At 46.8% G+C, this 15,345-nt stretch overlaps 1 protein-coding gene, 1 long non-coding RNA gene and 3 other non-coding genes across 6 annotated transcripts; 2 read left to right on the top strand and 3 right to left on the bottom strand.

The window, feature by feature from the left end:
• The first annotated feature begins 2,701 nt into the window (after positions 1–2,701).
• Positions 2,702–3,398, top strand: LOC123480764 (uncharacterized). Its single transcript, XR_006656872.2, has 2 exons — positions 2,702–2,976; positions 3,060–3,398. It is a non-coding gene; the product is annotated as an uncharacterized lncRNA (long non-coding RNA).
• A 1,161-nt stretch (positions 3,399–4,559) lies between these two features.
• On the bottom strand, positions 4,560–9,705 carry HMGN4 (high mobility group nucleosomal binding domain 4). Of its 2 annotated transcripts, none has more exons than XM_024570268.4 (2): positions 9,447–9,705; positions 4,560–6,195 (listed from the first exon to the last, which is right to left on the bottom strand). In XM_024570268.4, the coding sequence occupies exon 2, from the start codon at positions 6,137–6,139 to the stop codon at positions 5,870–5,872; it is 270 nt and encodes an 89-aa protein (XP_024426036.1). In that variant the 5' UTR covers positions 6,140–6,195; positions 9,447–9,705; the 3' UTR covers positions 4,560–5,869. The 2 variants fall into 2 exon arrangements, with proteins under 2 accessions (XP_024426036.1, XP_053771675.1); XM_053915700.1 differs by lacking the exon at positions 9,447–9,705 and adding an exon at positions 9,259–9,382.
• A 7-nt stretch (positions 9,706–9,712) lies between these two features.
• TRNAV-CAC (transfer RNA valine (anticodon CAC)) lies at positions 9,713–9,785 on the bottom strand. Its single transcript has one exon. It is a non-coding gene; the product is annotated as a tRNA-Val (tRNA).
• Positions 9,786–10,205: 420 nt separating this feature from the next.
• On the bottom strand, positions 10,206–10,278 carry TRNAR-ACG (transfer RNA arginine (anticodon ACG)). The gene has a single exon. It is a non-coding gene; the product is annotated as a tRNA-Arg (tRNA).
• A 3,391-nt stretch (positions 10,279–13,669) lies between these two features.
• TRNAT-AGU (transfer RNA threonine (anticodon AGU)) lies at positions 13,670–13,743 on the top strand. Its single transcript has one exon. It is a non-coding gene; the product is annotated as a tRNA-Thr (tRNA).
• Positions 13,744–15,345: the final 1,602 nt, after the last annotated feature.

Here is a 15,345-nt window from a genome sequence, read left to right on the forward strand (position 1 = left end):
ACTTCTTTGGCCAGGACCAGTTTGAAGTTTAGTTTACTTCTGTACCCAGAAATACACAGGTTACAGGACCAAAGGTTGCTTAATTGGCAATCACTCTTCTACGTGCTCTGCATTCTGCTATTTCAGATTCTGATTTTTTAAAATTCTTGGTTCTGCCCGCCATTACGTTGATTTCAGGTCCTCCTCCTTGGAAAATATCCGACTGTAGGGGAACCATGAAGGTGAACTGGGCGATGGGTGCTGTGCTAAGTAACCTGCCTGCTCCATTCCTTCTCCTAAACCCGAGTCCCCTGACCTGGAGTGACCCAAAGACTCAAGTCACCTAGTTCCCCGGGCACTGACATTTTCCCTGCCTTGCTTGGCAGCCCTTGACTTCACCTGGTAATTGTTCAAGGCAGAAACTTCATCCTAAAGCATCCAGAAGATAACAGAAAAAATAGATTTTTTTTCCTTGCTGTTAAAAATCGGCAAATGAGCACTAAACCTATAGAAAAAAAAAGAACATCTCCTAACTGGACCAATCAGCCAACAGGGGGGTTGAAATTAAAATTACTAAGAAATAAAGGAGATGATATCTGTGGTGGACAGCTAACCCAAGATTCTGGAGCAGGCCTGTATAATCTGTACATTCATTCTTCTTTTTTATTCTTGCTTTAATTCCTTCCTATCTCACAGATAACATGAGAGGCCAAATACTTGCTGCAATAGTTTTCTTTTCCTCCTTAATTCTAACTGTAAAGATAAATCTTCAATTGACTGCCCTCAAATATTGCCTTCTAGTTCAAATCTATTTTTCAAGTTGTACTTAGCATTTTACTATTACAGAAAATTTTGCTTGTTTTGCACAACTCAGTGTTAGAAAGACACACCTCCGTTAATGGTTACTCAACATTTCTGAGGTAATCACTAAGGTCTATGAGGCTCCATATGAGAAACTTCCAGAAACTACGGACGAAATAAGCAAACAAAAGAACACAAAAGAAAAGACAAAAAAAAGAAAAAGAAAAGAAAGAAAATAGAGAAAAATGCATTCCTGCCCATAAAGAAACGTGACAGTAAAGCCTTCCTCTGTTCTGGCGCTCTCGTTGCTCAAACATGGGCTCAGGCTCCTAAAAACCCATTTTCCCTCCTACATGGGACATGACCCACCATGAATGAGCCTTCCTGGTGACAAGAGACCTACAATGACATGACATGCCCAAAATGGGCCACCTACCAATGGAGAACTAATGCTGCTTTAATAACTGATGAGTGCTGCTTTCCAATAATTGATCAGTGGGGCCTTCGAGGAAAAATCTTACTCAAAAGTGGGGGAGAATGTAAAAATAACACAAACGGAGTCACTTCAAAATGGAGTCATTTTGCAACTACCTTGTACATCTTATGTCTCAAACCTTTGGACGTTAAAACAGGACAAAATATGCTTTGGTCTGGGTCCAAATCAACATTGGGCCCCAAAGAACTGTTTGCAAAGATGACAAGAAAGCAGATACAATGACTACTGGACTAACGATTACTGCACTGAAAATTAAAAGCCCTGTTTGGAATAAATATTCCTAAGCTAGCTTATCTGCACCATTAGCAACGCCTTCCTTCTATGGATATATCAGTAATTGTTCCCCTTCCCTTTCTCACGCATACCCCTTGCCTTTGTCTCCTAACGAGAACATTATTTGGGCTTCTGCCTGAACCGGTTCGTCCAAAATAGCGATTCTTATTGATCTCAAATGAATCCTTGTTGACTCTCACTTTGGCCTTTTACTTTTAGGTTAACATACCTGAATTGACGGACTGAACTCAATTTATCTTTGTTCCAACTCAGCACTTCATGTAATCGACTCCATCATGTCGCCTAAAAGAAATTTCAGCAGGGGCAAACAAAGTAATAATAAAATTACTAATATCTACATTGTGGAGGAGGGGCTTTCTATGTGACGGGCACCGTGTTAAGCATTTTTGCAGAGATGAACTTGGGGACCGGTTAATTTAGATGAGAAGAGATTTAAAAATTACATTTTAAAAATCTCTAACCTCTAACTGAAATTTAGCATATCCTTCATGCCTAAATGTAAGCAACAAGTTACAGTCAGAAGAGTAGTACTTGTGGCTTTGTCACACAGAAAAATCGCAGATATTATCATGTTACAACACAGATAATTGTTACAAATTATCTCCTACTTAACTATTTTTAAAAGACGGATGTCCAAAGAACGGTCTTGATGTTGAATTTTTAATGCATTACACTAATGAAGATGCACACATATGACTATATTGCAAATTACACTATTTCGTAGTATAATTGGTTTTTTTTGTTACCTATGTCTTGATTTTTGTTGCTTTTTAAAACTATAATCTAGCGAAGGGCTCCATGCCTCGCCCCGACGCGACCTCCTGGTTGCTGGCAGTTCCCTTCCGCCCGAATTTCTCTACAACGGATGTGGGGTTAGAGCCCGGCACCGAAGCCCAAGCCTGGTGTGCCAGTGGCGGGAGGGGCGGGAGGGGCAACCCAAGGAGGGAACTTCACGCTCGCAGCCTCCCAGCCGCCTGGGAATCGGCGCGCAATCCAGGCCCGCGGGCGCGCGGGTCAGCGAGAAGGCGGCCCTCCGAACGGCCTAGAGGGGACCGGAAGTGCATCCGCGCGGTGCGGCGTGTCCTCCAACACCTCCGGTAAGCTTCCGTAAGTCTCTTTGTGACCAGGCCGGGCAACCCTTGGAGCGTGTTGGAGAGGAATGCTGTCTGTTTTGCGGGATTGCTGTGAGCACAGTTGAGAACGGAACGAAGAGAGACGAAGGCGGCTACGGGGGAACAAGTGTCCCTCGTCTTCTTCCCAACCCTTCCAGGACCAAGGCCTCCGTTTTGAGGATAATGAATTTGATTACCGACAGCTCTGGATCTCCAGGCTGTTCAAATCAGACACCCAGTTTCTCAGGGTGTTTGTGAACTAGGATGCTAGTTTGTGACTTTACAGAAATAAATGTAAGTGCCTAATGGATCGGAAGAGTGGGCGAGCATGTTTAAAGGCTGACTTAGCGTTCCTAAGTTGCTCTTTCCCGCTCCAGGAGTGTACAGAAACTGTCCTTCTGACCTCCTGTTGCTGGAGACGCACCAACGCTGTGAATTCCACGCCCAATTTCCTCCTGGAGTTTGTCCTTTCGTTACTACTCTTCGTCATTGGAAATTACCACTGTTTAGCTTGTAGAATATTTTTACTACATGCATTTGAAGTGAAAGGGGGATAATAATACTGAATTCATAGTCATGGAAATAAAATCATGCATGTAAATCATTGAGCAGACACAGTCTTTGGCAAACACAAGGAGTAGTGTACAACTAACTTGGTTGTGTATTTTAATTACTGACTTAACAATTCATTAAACATCTTCTGTGCAGCATATTCACATTCTTGCGAGTGTTATTACTTTTACAAGAAGCCTTTCCCCCATTCCTTGCTCGACCAACTTCTGTTTGTTTTCATTTTGCTGTTTTTGTGTCAGAATGCCCTCCGGAAGCCCTCCCTAAAACCCGTCAACCTCTGACCTCCGAGTTAGGTCTGCTGCACATTACCACAACAGGAAGCACACGGCCACGTGGTGGTATCTATCACTTGACTTTGAGAATAGAGAATCCTTATTTTTAATCCTGATCTGTTTGGCAAGAAAGCACATATAAATGTTTGTTCATAGAAAAAAATGGGATGGGCATAGTTGAGCAGAAGGATGGTAATACAGAGCAATGAAGTAGGATTTCCAGCAATTCGGTTGTGACAGCCGACAGACTGGTCTTCCTCCTCTCACTCTTGCCGGCTTACAGCCTATAGCCAATGCCTCAGCCACACACCCACCCCTTAGACCGTCGCTTGTCTGCGCAAAATTCTAAAGGCATCCCACCTCAGAGAGACATTATAGCCTGGAGAGGCACCCGTTTTCTGCCCCTGCTCATCTCTGCAATCATGTGAACTATCACTCTTGCCCTCACTCCAGTTCAGCCACTTGTGCCTCCTAGTTCTTCCTCAGCACGACTAGTTCCACCTACCTCTGCATTTGCTATTCCCTCAGCTGGAATGCTTTCCCCTCAGTCACATCTCTTGTTCCCCTACTTCACTAAGTGCTCTGCGGAAATACCACCTAACTACCCTATTTAAGCAGTACCTACTTACACTTTTTTTACTTAAGTCCCCCTGTCCTATAAATGTGTGTGTTTCTACCTCACCCACCACTAGAATATGAGCTTGGTGAAAGCACAGACTTGGTTTGCTGTACCCCCTCCCCTCTCCCTGGGTACTTGGACAAAGTCTAGCATTAGAAAAAGGAAAAATGGTATAAGGTGCTGAAGAAAAAAGTCTTTTACATGTACAGAATCTGCAGTGGTCTATGTAGAACACCCACAAGAAGACACAAATTCAAGAATTGATGAGAATTCAGGCAGGTTGCTGGATACAAAAATCAACTTTAGCTAAAACCAGAAAATGTAGTAACTACAAATATACTGTATAAAATAGGATAAAAAAGTACATGTAAAGTCCCTAAGAAATATCAATAAAATAAGACACTTATGGAGAAAATTACAAAACTTTATTGAAAGACATTTAAAGATCCTAAATAAATGGGTTCATCCATCGAAAGACTCAACATTGCAATTTATAAATTCAGTACAAGCCCAATAAAATTCCAACACTTTTTTGTTTGGTTTGATTAACAACTTGTCACACCAGCTAAGCATGGCCAAATACTCCTGAGGAAGAAAACTTTGGTGGAGGTGTTGGGGGTGGAAGCTGGATTTGACCTGAGATATCAAGGTCAATTTCTAAACTTGTAGTACCCAGGACTGTGTAGCACTGCCACAGGTTAGGCAAAGTGCCTGCCTGATGAGTCAGAATAGAACCAACCCCCCCCAACCCCGCCCACACACAGAAACTGGTTTATGGAAGAGCCAGTGCTACAGATCAGTGAGGGGTGGATAAACTTTTCAAAAAATGGTGCCGGGACAAACACATCCATATGGAAAAAACACGATGTTGAACCTCTCTCTCGTATGTTTCACAAAAATCAGTTCAGGAAAGATGAAAGATAGATGTGAAAAGCAAAACTATACATTTACAAGGCTGTAAGAAATGTGAGTTTGGGTAGCAAATGATCCCCCTCCCACTGCCAATTTGTATCCGACTTTTTCATATACTTAAAAAAAACAGAAACAGTTACTTCCAGCAAAATCTGAGTAACAATCTATAAAATTTTACAACTTCCAAAATCCCCTCCTCAAAAGTCAAGGAACTCTTCTGTTGCTGTTTTGAACAGGAAACGTTTTGGAAGGGACAGACATTTCGTATGAGGCACATAACAGATTTTCACAGGTCACCTATGACCTAGACAAAACCCCTGAAATCTGCAGGATTCTCAGTGGGATGATCCACAAACTACAGACAGAAATCTTGGATCTTTTGAGCAACACCATCTCGATGTCCCCGCCAGAAACCCTGGATATGCTACCCCGTACCACCGGCTTCAGGGGTGCCAAGGCCACTTCACAGGTCTTGGTTTCAGGAAGCCAGGTCCGTGCCAATGGCACCGGAAAAGAAGATGGGACATCTGGCTTCCCCGAACTGCCAGGCTTTTGAGCCAAATTGGCTGACGTGTGCAGGGAATCAAGAATAACCTTCAAAAACAAGGATAGAAAATCCTACCCCCGCCCCATTTCAATTCAGCTCCTAAATGCTCTACTAGTGGCATTTGCCCTTTCCACAAGAGACAGCGAGTCTTGTGTGCTGACAATGTAACTTAAATAAACCCTACATTTTAATAAAACTGATTTTAAAAATAGCATTTCAAACAGTGGAGTCATTAGAAGTACAGAACTATTTGAAACGTCCGCTTCACTTGTCCCCGGTGCTTTCTGCTCTCTGTGACTGGGATGTGGCGGCATCTCGGGTTTTCCCAGGGTTGTTACCATCCTTGCCACCATCTGCTTTTCCCTTTTTTCCTTTGGGCAGCTTCTCCCCCTTCTGTGCAGGGGCCTTTTCAGGCCTGGGCTCTGGTTTTGGAGGAGCAGGCTTAGCACACAGCCGTGCCGACCTTCTCTGTGGCTCGTCCTTCACTTTCCTTTTGTCACCTTTGGTGTCTCCTTTTGCCTTTCTCTTGGGCATGGCGGCTGCAGGGCTCTGCTAGTGCAGGAGGTCCTTCTGTCTCCCTTACCCTGCTCCTAGAGTTTAACAAGACACAAAAAGTGTAAACCATAAAGGGAAAGACTGACAAAATTCACATTTGACTATATTAAAATTAATCATTTGGCCCTGTCTGGTTTGGCTCAGTGGACTGAGTGCCAGCCTGAGAAACAATGAGTTGCCAGTTCAATTCCCAGTCAGGGCACATGCCTGGGTTGTGGGCCAGGTCCCCAGTAGGGGGTGCCCCAGAGAGGCAACCATAATTGATGTTTCTCCCCCTCTCTTTTGCCCTCCCCCTCTATAAAAATAAATAAGTAAATAATTTTAAAAATTAATAATTTGTGTATATCAAAAAGATAGCATAAAATGTAAAAAAATAAGTTAAAAGCTGAGCAAAGATATTCATTACACATATACCTGATGAAGGATTAGAATCCAGAATATGTAAAGAGTTCCTACAGATCCACGAGTAAAGGAAAAAGAATTTAAAAACAATGGGCAAAGTGTTAAGCACTTCTGAGAAGAAGCAGGAATAGTTAGTACATAAAAATATGCTCATTAGTAATAAACATCATTAGTAAAATGGGATAATGCATTCTAAAATGGTAGGATATATTTTACACCCATCAAATTGGAAAGAAAAATATTTCATCTCTGAATTGCTCCAGAATGTTGTGTGCGCCTGTGTGAGTGTTTTGCAAGAGGGGTTTGCTGACCTCACCACCTAGATACAGTGAGCAAACATGGTGTTTTTTGAGAGAGGGTAGATTTGATTTTTATGTTCCTTGGTCAACAAAAGCAGCCACTACAAAAGGTACTAAAACATCAAATTATTTATTTTTTCTCCCCCATACTTTTAATTTAACGAGAACTACTGGAAAATTTGCATTTTCCCTCCTTCTTGTAGAGGGAGAGATGAGATTTGTATGGAGAGGGAAGGACCAAAGCTGGGTGTACCTAGAGTGCGTCACGATTTCCTTTGTCGCCTTGTGAGGAACTCTGGGAACAGGGGTTAAGATTGAGGAGAAATAGTTCTGTTCTCACGTTGCACAGCTCACTGAAAAGCTTGTGTGGAATTCGCTGGGCCCTCCCTACTCTTCCCTCACTGTGCTCCCTGCTCAGCTCAGCTCAGCTCGTTCACGGTCTGCTCGCCCTGTAGTGTCTCAGCTCAGCAAGATTCAAACCTCAGCGGAAACAGAAACTCTACTCTTCGCGCTGAAGGAGAGCTGGCTTGTGAGCACAGAAGTCCCCACTCCTGGTTCCTGACTGGTCTGTCTCATGCAAATGAAGACTTTAACTCTTTGCATTTTGATTGGTTCAAGATACTGTTCTTGGTCAGAATAGAGGTGCTGATTGGATGGGGGAACCTCAGTCCTAGTGGTTGAAATAGGATTCTAGGAACTCCTTTATAAATTTGGCTCAGCTGGAAGAAACACGTGCCGGCAGCCAGAGGCAGGCTGTTCAGCAATGGGAAAAGTGAGAAATGCCTGTGCAGAAATGGCTGCTAGGTTCTTTCCTTTTCCTTTCCTCACCTTTCCTCTTTTACCTTCCTTCTTTCTTTTACTTAAAATTTTAGCTCAGTTTGCCGCCAGGGGCCCTTCTTAGTAGGTGTCTTCTTTATCACAATTCACAAACCAAAGAATGAGCTTTTGTTTTACAGCACTGTGTACCATTCTCCTTCCATCTTGTTCCAAACGTGTTTGCCATCCATTCCTGGTATGTAAATGCTCTCTGAATTGCAGAGATATCACATATATGCTTACATATCTTGGTTCGGTGTTCTTTGTGTTAGATTCCCTTCTCAACAGGGGGCCACAATCATTAAAGCACAACAGATGACAATAAAGATAAGTTCAAGGCAAGGAGCCCACTGGCTAGATGCTGTATCTGAGTATCTGAAAACTGATTAGTTCCTTGAAACCTTTGGGGAACTTATCAGGAGATCAGGTGGCTGCTAACTTTCCAGAGACCCTATAGATACATTATTTGTGTATCTGTAGGAGACATACACAAATAATGAAAAAGGGCCATTGGATAAAAGGTCATTTTATTTCCAGGAAGGCCTCGGAATGATTAGGAGGGCAAGAGGATACATGCTCCCTACTTTTCAAAGGAAATGTCAGGCAAGTCCGCATTCTGAGTTCCCATTTGGGGTGTTAGGGAGCGTGTTCGGAACCCGAGCGACTCTGCCCTGACTCTAATCTCCGTGTACTGGGGCGCTCACGAGGGCGCTGTGTAGTCACAGAATCCCGGGAGCTCTCTCTGGAGCTGCGCCTGGACGTGTCCCCGAGAAGCTCCACTCATACCCGGCGCGGGCCCTTCGGATCAACCACGTTCCTCTCGGGGCGCACAGACCCGGGGTTCATCCACGAAACCGCGGGCCTGCGGGTGGGCGAGGAGACCCCCTCCGTCCCGCCGCTCGGGACTGCGCTTCTGCACTAAATCTCCTGTTAAACTCATTAGCCAGCAAGCTGGACTTGGGTTCCTTCTGTGTCGGCGGCCGCTGGGCGCTCACGGGGCTTCCCACGCAGGGGATGAGGACCACAGGGAAGGTGGCACAGGGCGGGGTCTCACGTGCGCTGAGCCACAAGCGTGGAACGAGCTGCCACCACGTGCACCCGCCTTCCCAGCTGACGCACCGCTCTGCTCTGACACTCGGGAAAGGCGGAGGGGACAATCTCCGTCCCCCGCCTGGCCCTCGGGCCCCTGCCTCCTGAGCGGTGTAGACCAGGCTACGAACAAAGCTGTCTTAGACAAACAGGAACTGAGCGCAGGCCCCAGCTTACTCTCTGGCTAACAAGGGACCCAGCGAGGCGAAAAACACGGGTCTAAGGCGTGAGGACGGCAAGGCAACGGAGCCCGGAGCCCAGCAGCCTGGTTACATACAGAAAACAGAAAACAGGTCTTTAGGGAAGGCGTGCCCTTTCCTTATCGCCATAAACACATCACCAATGTCCCGGTCACGCCAGGCGCTGAGGGAACCTGAGCAACGTGATCTGAGCGAATGCTTCTGACCCTTAGAAATAGGGGTAGAAACAAAAGCAGTGAAGATACCGCGTCTAGAAACGCGGCCCTGAGCCCGACAGGTGCAATAACGAGACCTGTTTCGCAGGAACGCGTTTGATGATCCTGTTAACGTGGCCGCCGGCCGGGTGCCCGACAGGTCAAGGCCAACCAGGGCGCGGCCCGCCGCGACCTCCCCGCTGGGGCTGCGGTGGCGCCGCCGACCCCGCCGTCCCAGGCCACGCGGAACGCGGGGACAGGAAGCGCCCGGAGGCCCCGCACTCACCGAGAGTCCAGGCCGTCCCCTCGCGGGGCGGACGACCCGAGATCCGCGGGCAGGAAGGCTGCGAGCTGGGGATGCGCTTCCGGGGCCCGGGCCGCGTCTCCCCTCCCGCAACCGCCCGACTCCGCACCCTCGTCAGCTCCACAGTCCCGGGCGTGCGAGACAGGAAGAGGATGCACGTGTTTATGAGGGGGTGAAATTTAAAAAATCAAGCAAAATAGTTTTTTAAGGAATTCATTCGGTAATGGGGAAAGTAAAAAGCCACTTCCTGTTTCCGCCCGGTTTCGAACCGGGGACCTTTCGCGTGTGAGGCGAACGTGATAACCACTACACTACGGAAACACTGCAAGCTTGGCCGCTAGATCTCACACTTTACCCCAATGGACTCGCCCCTCCTGCCTGGTGCACTAGATTCGCCTTGTGCGCCTGCGTGCATCAACCACCCCTCCCCCCACCGCCCCCCACCGCTCCCAATTCTACCGCTTACACCGGAAATAACCGCATAGGGGAGAACAAAAGAGAGGTTCTGATCTTTACGACTTGTCCTTCATTATTGCCGGAACCCCTCAGCCTGAATCTCCACATCTTAATTGCTTCCCCTTTTGCTGAGGTTCCTTCACCCCACCCGCCCTTCGCTGGGGTGCGTGGCTGCGGGCGCGCCGAACGCAGAGCAGAGGCTGCCCGCGCCTACTGCGGTGCCTTTCTCCTCTGCGAGCTCCTCCCGGGTCCGCAGAGGAGGGAGTAAAATGCAATTGCGCCCACCGAGCCAGCCAGGAGTCGAACCTGGAATCTTCTGATCCGTAGTCAGACGCGTTATCCATTGCGCCACTGGCCCACGCAGAGGCTCGTTGGCGACGTGTTTTCTTCATCAGAAACCAGGCGGCGGGCGTCTGCGTCGGAGGCCAGACGGCGGTGCCTTTCCCCCGCCGGGTCTGCCACCCCGCTGAAAGCCGGGTCTCCGCACCTCCCGGCTCCGCGGCCCCGGAAGACCTGCGCCCCTTCTCCTGTTCACACCAGCCCCTGGACCCTGTGAACGAAAAAGGGCTCAGTAACAAATCAGTGACCGACAGTAACCTTACGAGGTGATCTGAACACAAGCCCCTAACTGGGCAGGTCGTGGTGGGGAGTCACACCCGGTCTAGGACTCTTTAGTAAAAGGATTTTTTCGCCTTAAGCAAACTTTGTCCATTGTCCTTCCGCTAGGTTTACACTCCTCTGAAACGCCAGAAGTAATCCTCTTCCTCAGGCGCGTCGGAGGCGAAACCAACCTCCAGGGACCACACGGTCGTGTTAACTCTCCTGCACCTCGTTTTCTCCCACCTTCTCTCCCTTATTCCAAATGCAGACAAGCTATAAAACTGTCATTCTCCAGAGCATTTGAGATCTTGCTTCCCTGTATGTCAGTTCGTCTCAAATAAACTCATAAAAATTCGCTACAGGTTGCGATCGTTTAGGCTGGGGTTCCTTTCTCGGCAGAGGAGGCAGCCCAGTCCCTCTTCACCCCAGCATCACCTCCCTCCGTCCTGCATCATCTGACCCATATTTCGGTTCAATAAGTAAAATAACACTGGTGAGCGCTTGGAGAAAAACGAAGCAAAACTTCGTGGAGAAATAGAAAAGCCAGCCCAGCAGGGAAGGTGTGGACGACAGACAAATGCAGATATTGGGGAGCAGAGCCATCTGGGCCCGGGTTAATCCTGGCCTGAAAGTGGGAGCCAGCTTAGGCCAGTCCAGTAATGTGAGGGGCCAGTGCTGAGTGGACAGGGGCAGCAGCCCTGGGACAGGACCGGGGCCTCGCAGGCCTTTGTAAGGACTTTGGCTGCTGCTCTAGGAAACTGAAAGCCAATGTAGAGTGGCACGATCTGACTTTCTTTCTTGTCTCTTCTTGGGTCCTTAAGAGAAGTTATTTTTTAAAACTTACTAAGCAAGACTGCGCTAAGCACCCTCTCTGCCTGCGACCTACATCTCAGAACAGGACACCTTGGAAAACAGCTCGCACGCACATGAATGCTCACTTGTTTACTTGCCCAGAAACCCAGACGTGTTTTTCGTGTGTGCGCTTCAGCCTCTCCACGTTTCTGAGGAGGAAGCATTATCCCCATGCCCCATGAGCTCCGTGAATCACGTGAGGGGTACTAAACAGAGGGGGTAAACCTGCCTGACACTGAGAACAAATACACTGAGATTAGAGAATATTTGTCTTCGGTTGGTGAGGTCGCCACAGTCCTTATGAAAAATACACATGTTCCTGCTCCTACTAAGGTGGACCTAGTCATGGTTTCTTCTCTGGACCACAGCACAGGAGTCATCTGTCCAGGTTTTGTTCTGTCCCGAAGGGCAGTTTGGTGGTTATGGACTCCATCCTGAAATAATAGTTTTAACTATACATAAAAAGATAAATCCATAAAATTTCAAAAGGAAACCAACTATATTGAAATATGCTCTTAAAATATTAAAAATTTATGGTACAGTAATATTTGTGCTCCTTTATTAATACACTAAATGAATATATCAGCAGGACGTCTGATAAATACTGAAATTTCAAAGCAGTAATGAGCATAATGATATTTTAAGAAAGTTGGGACTTGTCAAATTTGGAAGAAAATATTTGGGATTTCCAAGAGTGATAAAGTCAAAACTGCTAAAATACAGCTGTGATTTGTTGCCTATATTCGTAATGGACTAAAACACAAAATTTCAGTGATTACTTGTTAAGTAGTCAAAATTATATTTTCCCATCCAAGTTTACGAACTACTCCATTTTTTGTTTCTCTCCCAAGCAAACGGGAAAATGGCACTGTCAGCCACTCCCACGTATCTTTACATTGTTGTAATCATCTGTGACTCAGCAATTGGTACCTTCTCCAATCTCAGGTGTGTGGAACAAAACCAGCACGAGGGGCCTTTCCGTGGTCCTTGATGGCCACACTTGGAACTGAGTAGAAGATAGTGTTCCTGCCCAGATTTCTGGAAGTGATTGTTCTAAGTCTCAACTTTCTCCCAAGACTTGCCTCGGGCTTGTTAAACAACTTTGAGTTCCCAGAATTTCTGGGCCAATTTTGACAGCTAACAGTCAAAGGAAAAAACGCAAACCAGATACAGCAGGCTCTGCTGTCTTTCTGATAGTCTGCCACAGTTTGCTCAAAGCCATACTGGCTCTAAGCACATTGATGATATGATAGCTCATCTTATAATATTAAAGAAATAGGTGCTTATTTCATGGCGTCTCAATCCAACTGTGTGTTGAGGTCACTGACTTACAAATTTTAACAAAAATAAATCTAGCAGAGTCTTGCAGCCCCCACTCATGTACATAGGCGAAAGTAAGTGCCTTATAGTGTTTCAGAGAAATCCGTCAAATATCGGTACAGTTGATTTCAGCATTATCACCCTAACAACAGATACCAAGCAAGACAGGCAATCATAATTACAGGCCTCATTAGGGAAGATACTTTCACAGCTCTGGCGCAAAGTTGTAAACTGTTCCAAGTTTCACTAAAGCCAATTGTTCAAATTATATTCCCAAGGACAGGTTTACGTTACAGAGCATAGAATAAATCGGGAACAATTACGAATCCTCACACAAGCCCCCAGAACAAAGTAGAAGTTCTTGTGAATGCTCTCAATGTGATACCTTATCAACAACAGGTCCTTTGGACAAATTTTAGGATAAGAAAGCGTCTCTCCGTCCGTAGCTTCAGAGGAGAGGGGATCGCTCTATCATTTCTTTCCAAGACTAGGTTTTAATTGGCAAGGCTTGAATGTTCAAGGTGCAACTCTGGAACTGCATCGGTTATCAGGATAAGCTAGAAGCAGGCATTCGGAAACCAAATTTACTCAAAGACTTGTGGTAAGGAATGGCTGGAATTTTAATTAAAAACCGTGAAATAGACGATATAGAGCTTGCTTCCTGCACGGCCCAGTTCTAGGTGCTAGAAGTGTCCTAGTGTCCAGGTGTCACTGTGTTACACGCCCCGAAGGCGTGTCTCCGTGTACGTGTGGCTGGTCCTCTCTTCCCACGTCCCCCCCGCCCGCGCCGAGGCGACTGTTTTCCTACAGCTGCGCGGTTTCTTGGGGCTGTTGGGGCGAGGGGGAGGTTCATCCTTGGAGTCTGGGGAAGCTTCTGGGTTGCTCCTGACTCTCGTAGAGGAAAAATAACTCAGCACGCCGAGCAAAAGCAAAGATCTTTCTCTTTCCTCATCGATTTGGACGAGAGCCGGCGTGCTGGCTCCGTGGCTTAGCTGGTTAAAGCGCCTGTCTAGTAAACAGGAGATCCTGGGTTCGAATCCCAGCGGGGCCTTTTTGTGGCTTTTTCCCCTTTCAACGGAGGGGGTGGGTGATCCAAGTGAAATCTTAAGGTTACTCTCCCCCAAGGAGTTTCACACTAACCATTTACATGGGTCTGAAGATGGTTGTTATTTCAAAAACAGGATACCAAGATGAGTGGTTCTTTTGAAGAAAACTTCCATCCTTCCTGTTCTTATGTTTTTGTGCCACATATATTTTTTTCGGCAAGCACAGAACAGAACCAGGGAAAGCAGAAGGCAAAGTCGCCAAAATTAAACTACAAGCAACATCATAATCTCCGAGCGTTCTGTCGTTCCCGAGAAAATCCCCAGTGGACGCCCTCCCACAATCGGCAGGCAGCGTTTCCATTGGAGGAAGGAATGATTGAGATGTGCTGTAGAGAAGGCCGCAGCTCCCGGTGCACAGCAGCCGCTGAAATCCGACCCCCTAACACAACAAGGCGTAAGGGGTCGGGGATCTTGCTGCTTGTTCCGGGTTTATCTAGCTGTACACTAAAGATCGGTGGACTTTGCTGAATGGACATTACACTGCAATAAATAGTTTTTAAAAGAAAACAAAAGGACGAGTAGTTTCTGTGTCGAGTAAACCTGGCAAAAAGGGTGCCTGACACCAGGCTTCCAGCCAGCAACTTCTGTGCCCACACCTGGAAGGTTTCTGAAATCACAGCATCACTGATTCTGCCTCAGGTGGTTGAAGACAGGCTCTGCCAGGTGACAATTCTCCTTCAGAAGATTCAGAAGTAAAGCCAGGATTACGAAGATAACTTCCCCCAAGTACTGGCACCTGGCGCCGGCCCGAGGGGGCCTCCAGGCTCATCAGATAAGGTCTACCTGGGGGCCTCAGGCCCGGAGGCCAGCGCTTGGGAAAGGAAGGACACAGATGTTTCCTAGGAATCTGTGCCAGCTTAGTGCTGTGTCTGGTGACCGTTTTCCTTGAAGGGGAAAAGGAGAGAGGAGGGGAGTCGGCTGATTAAAATCTGTGGCCAGTTTTCTTTCTACCCTCAGCGCAGGGGTCCATGTGGCAGCCCTGTCTACTCTGGGTGAGGTTACACATTAAACCAGAAAAACAACTGCCTGAGGTTCCCAAGTATTTTCAAGAAAGTTTGGGCTTTGCTTCCCTTTGGCTTCCTAAAAGCACAATTTGAACAAAAATGAATACTTTTAAAGCAGGGACAAACCGTATCTTTCTCCCAGGGATCCAGTGTGGGTGGGTGGCATGCAGGGGGCAGTGTGGGGTGGAATGGTGTCTGAGGCAGGATGAAGAAAGGACACTGGAGATTCACCTGCTGTCCCTCTGGGCAGCAGAGCTGCTTGAATGTTGGTAAAGTCAGACCTTCTGGGAAACCACCTGTTCCTGATCCTCGCTTGGGGCAAAGCAGGAGAAAGAGGGCATCTCACTGAACCACAAGGAAACCACTATTGAACCACTTCCAAAGATCACCCAAGTTTGTTTGTTTCCCGGTTACAAGGCATCACCTTTAAAAATTTCCCAATCATTTCCTCCTCCTGGAAACAGTACTGTTAAAATTCCGAGATGTGGCTTCACTCACCTCACCAGGAACTACCTTTTGAGCAGAGGAAATGGAGTCACCACC

The sequence above is a fragment of the Desmodus rotundus genome, chromosome 12, assembly GCF_022682495.2.
Source record: "Desmodus rotundus isolate HL8 chromosome 12, HLdesRot8A.1, whole genome shotgun sequence".
NCBI lineage: Eukaryota > Metazoa > Chordata > Mammalia > Chiroptera > Phyllostomidae > Desmodus > Desmodus rotundus.

Excerpts from the sequence above, each read along its gene's own strand:
- HMGN4 (XM_024570268.4), bottom strand. The coding sequence starts at position 6,139 with ATGCCCAAGAGAAAGGCAAAAGGAGACACCAAAGGTGACAAAAGGAAA.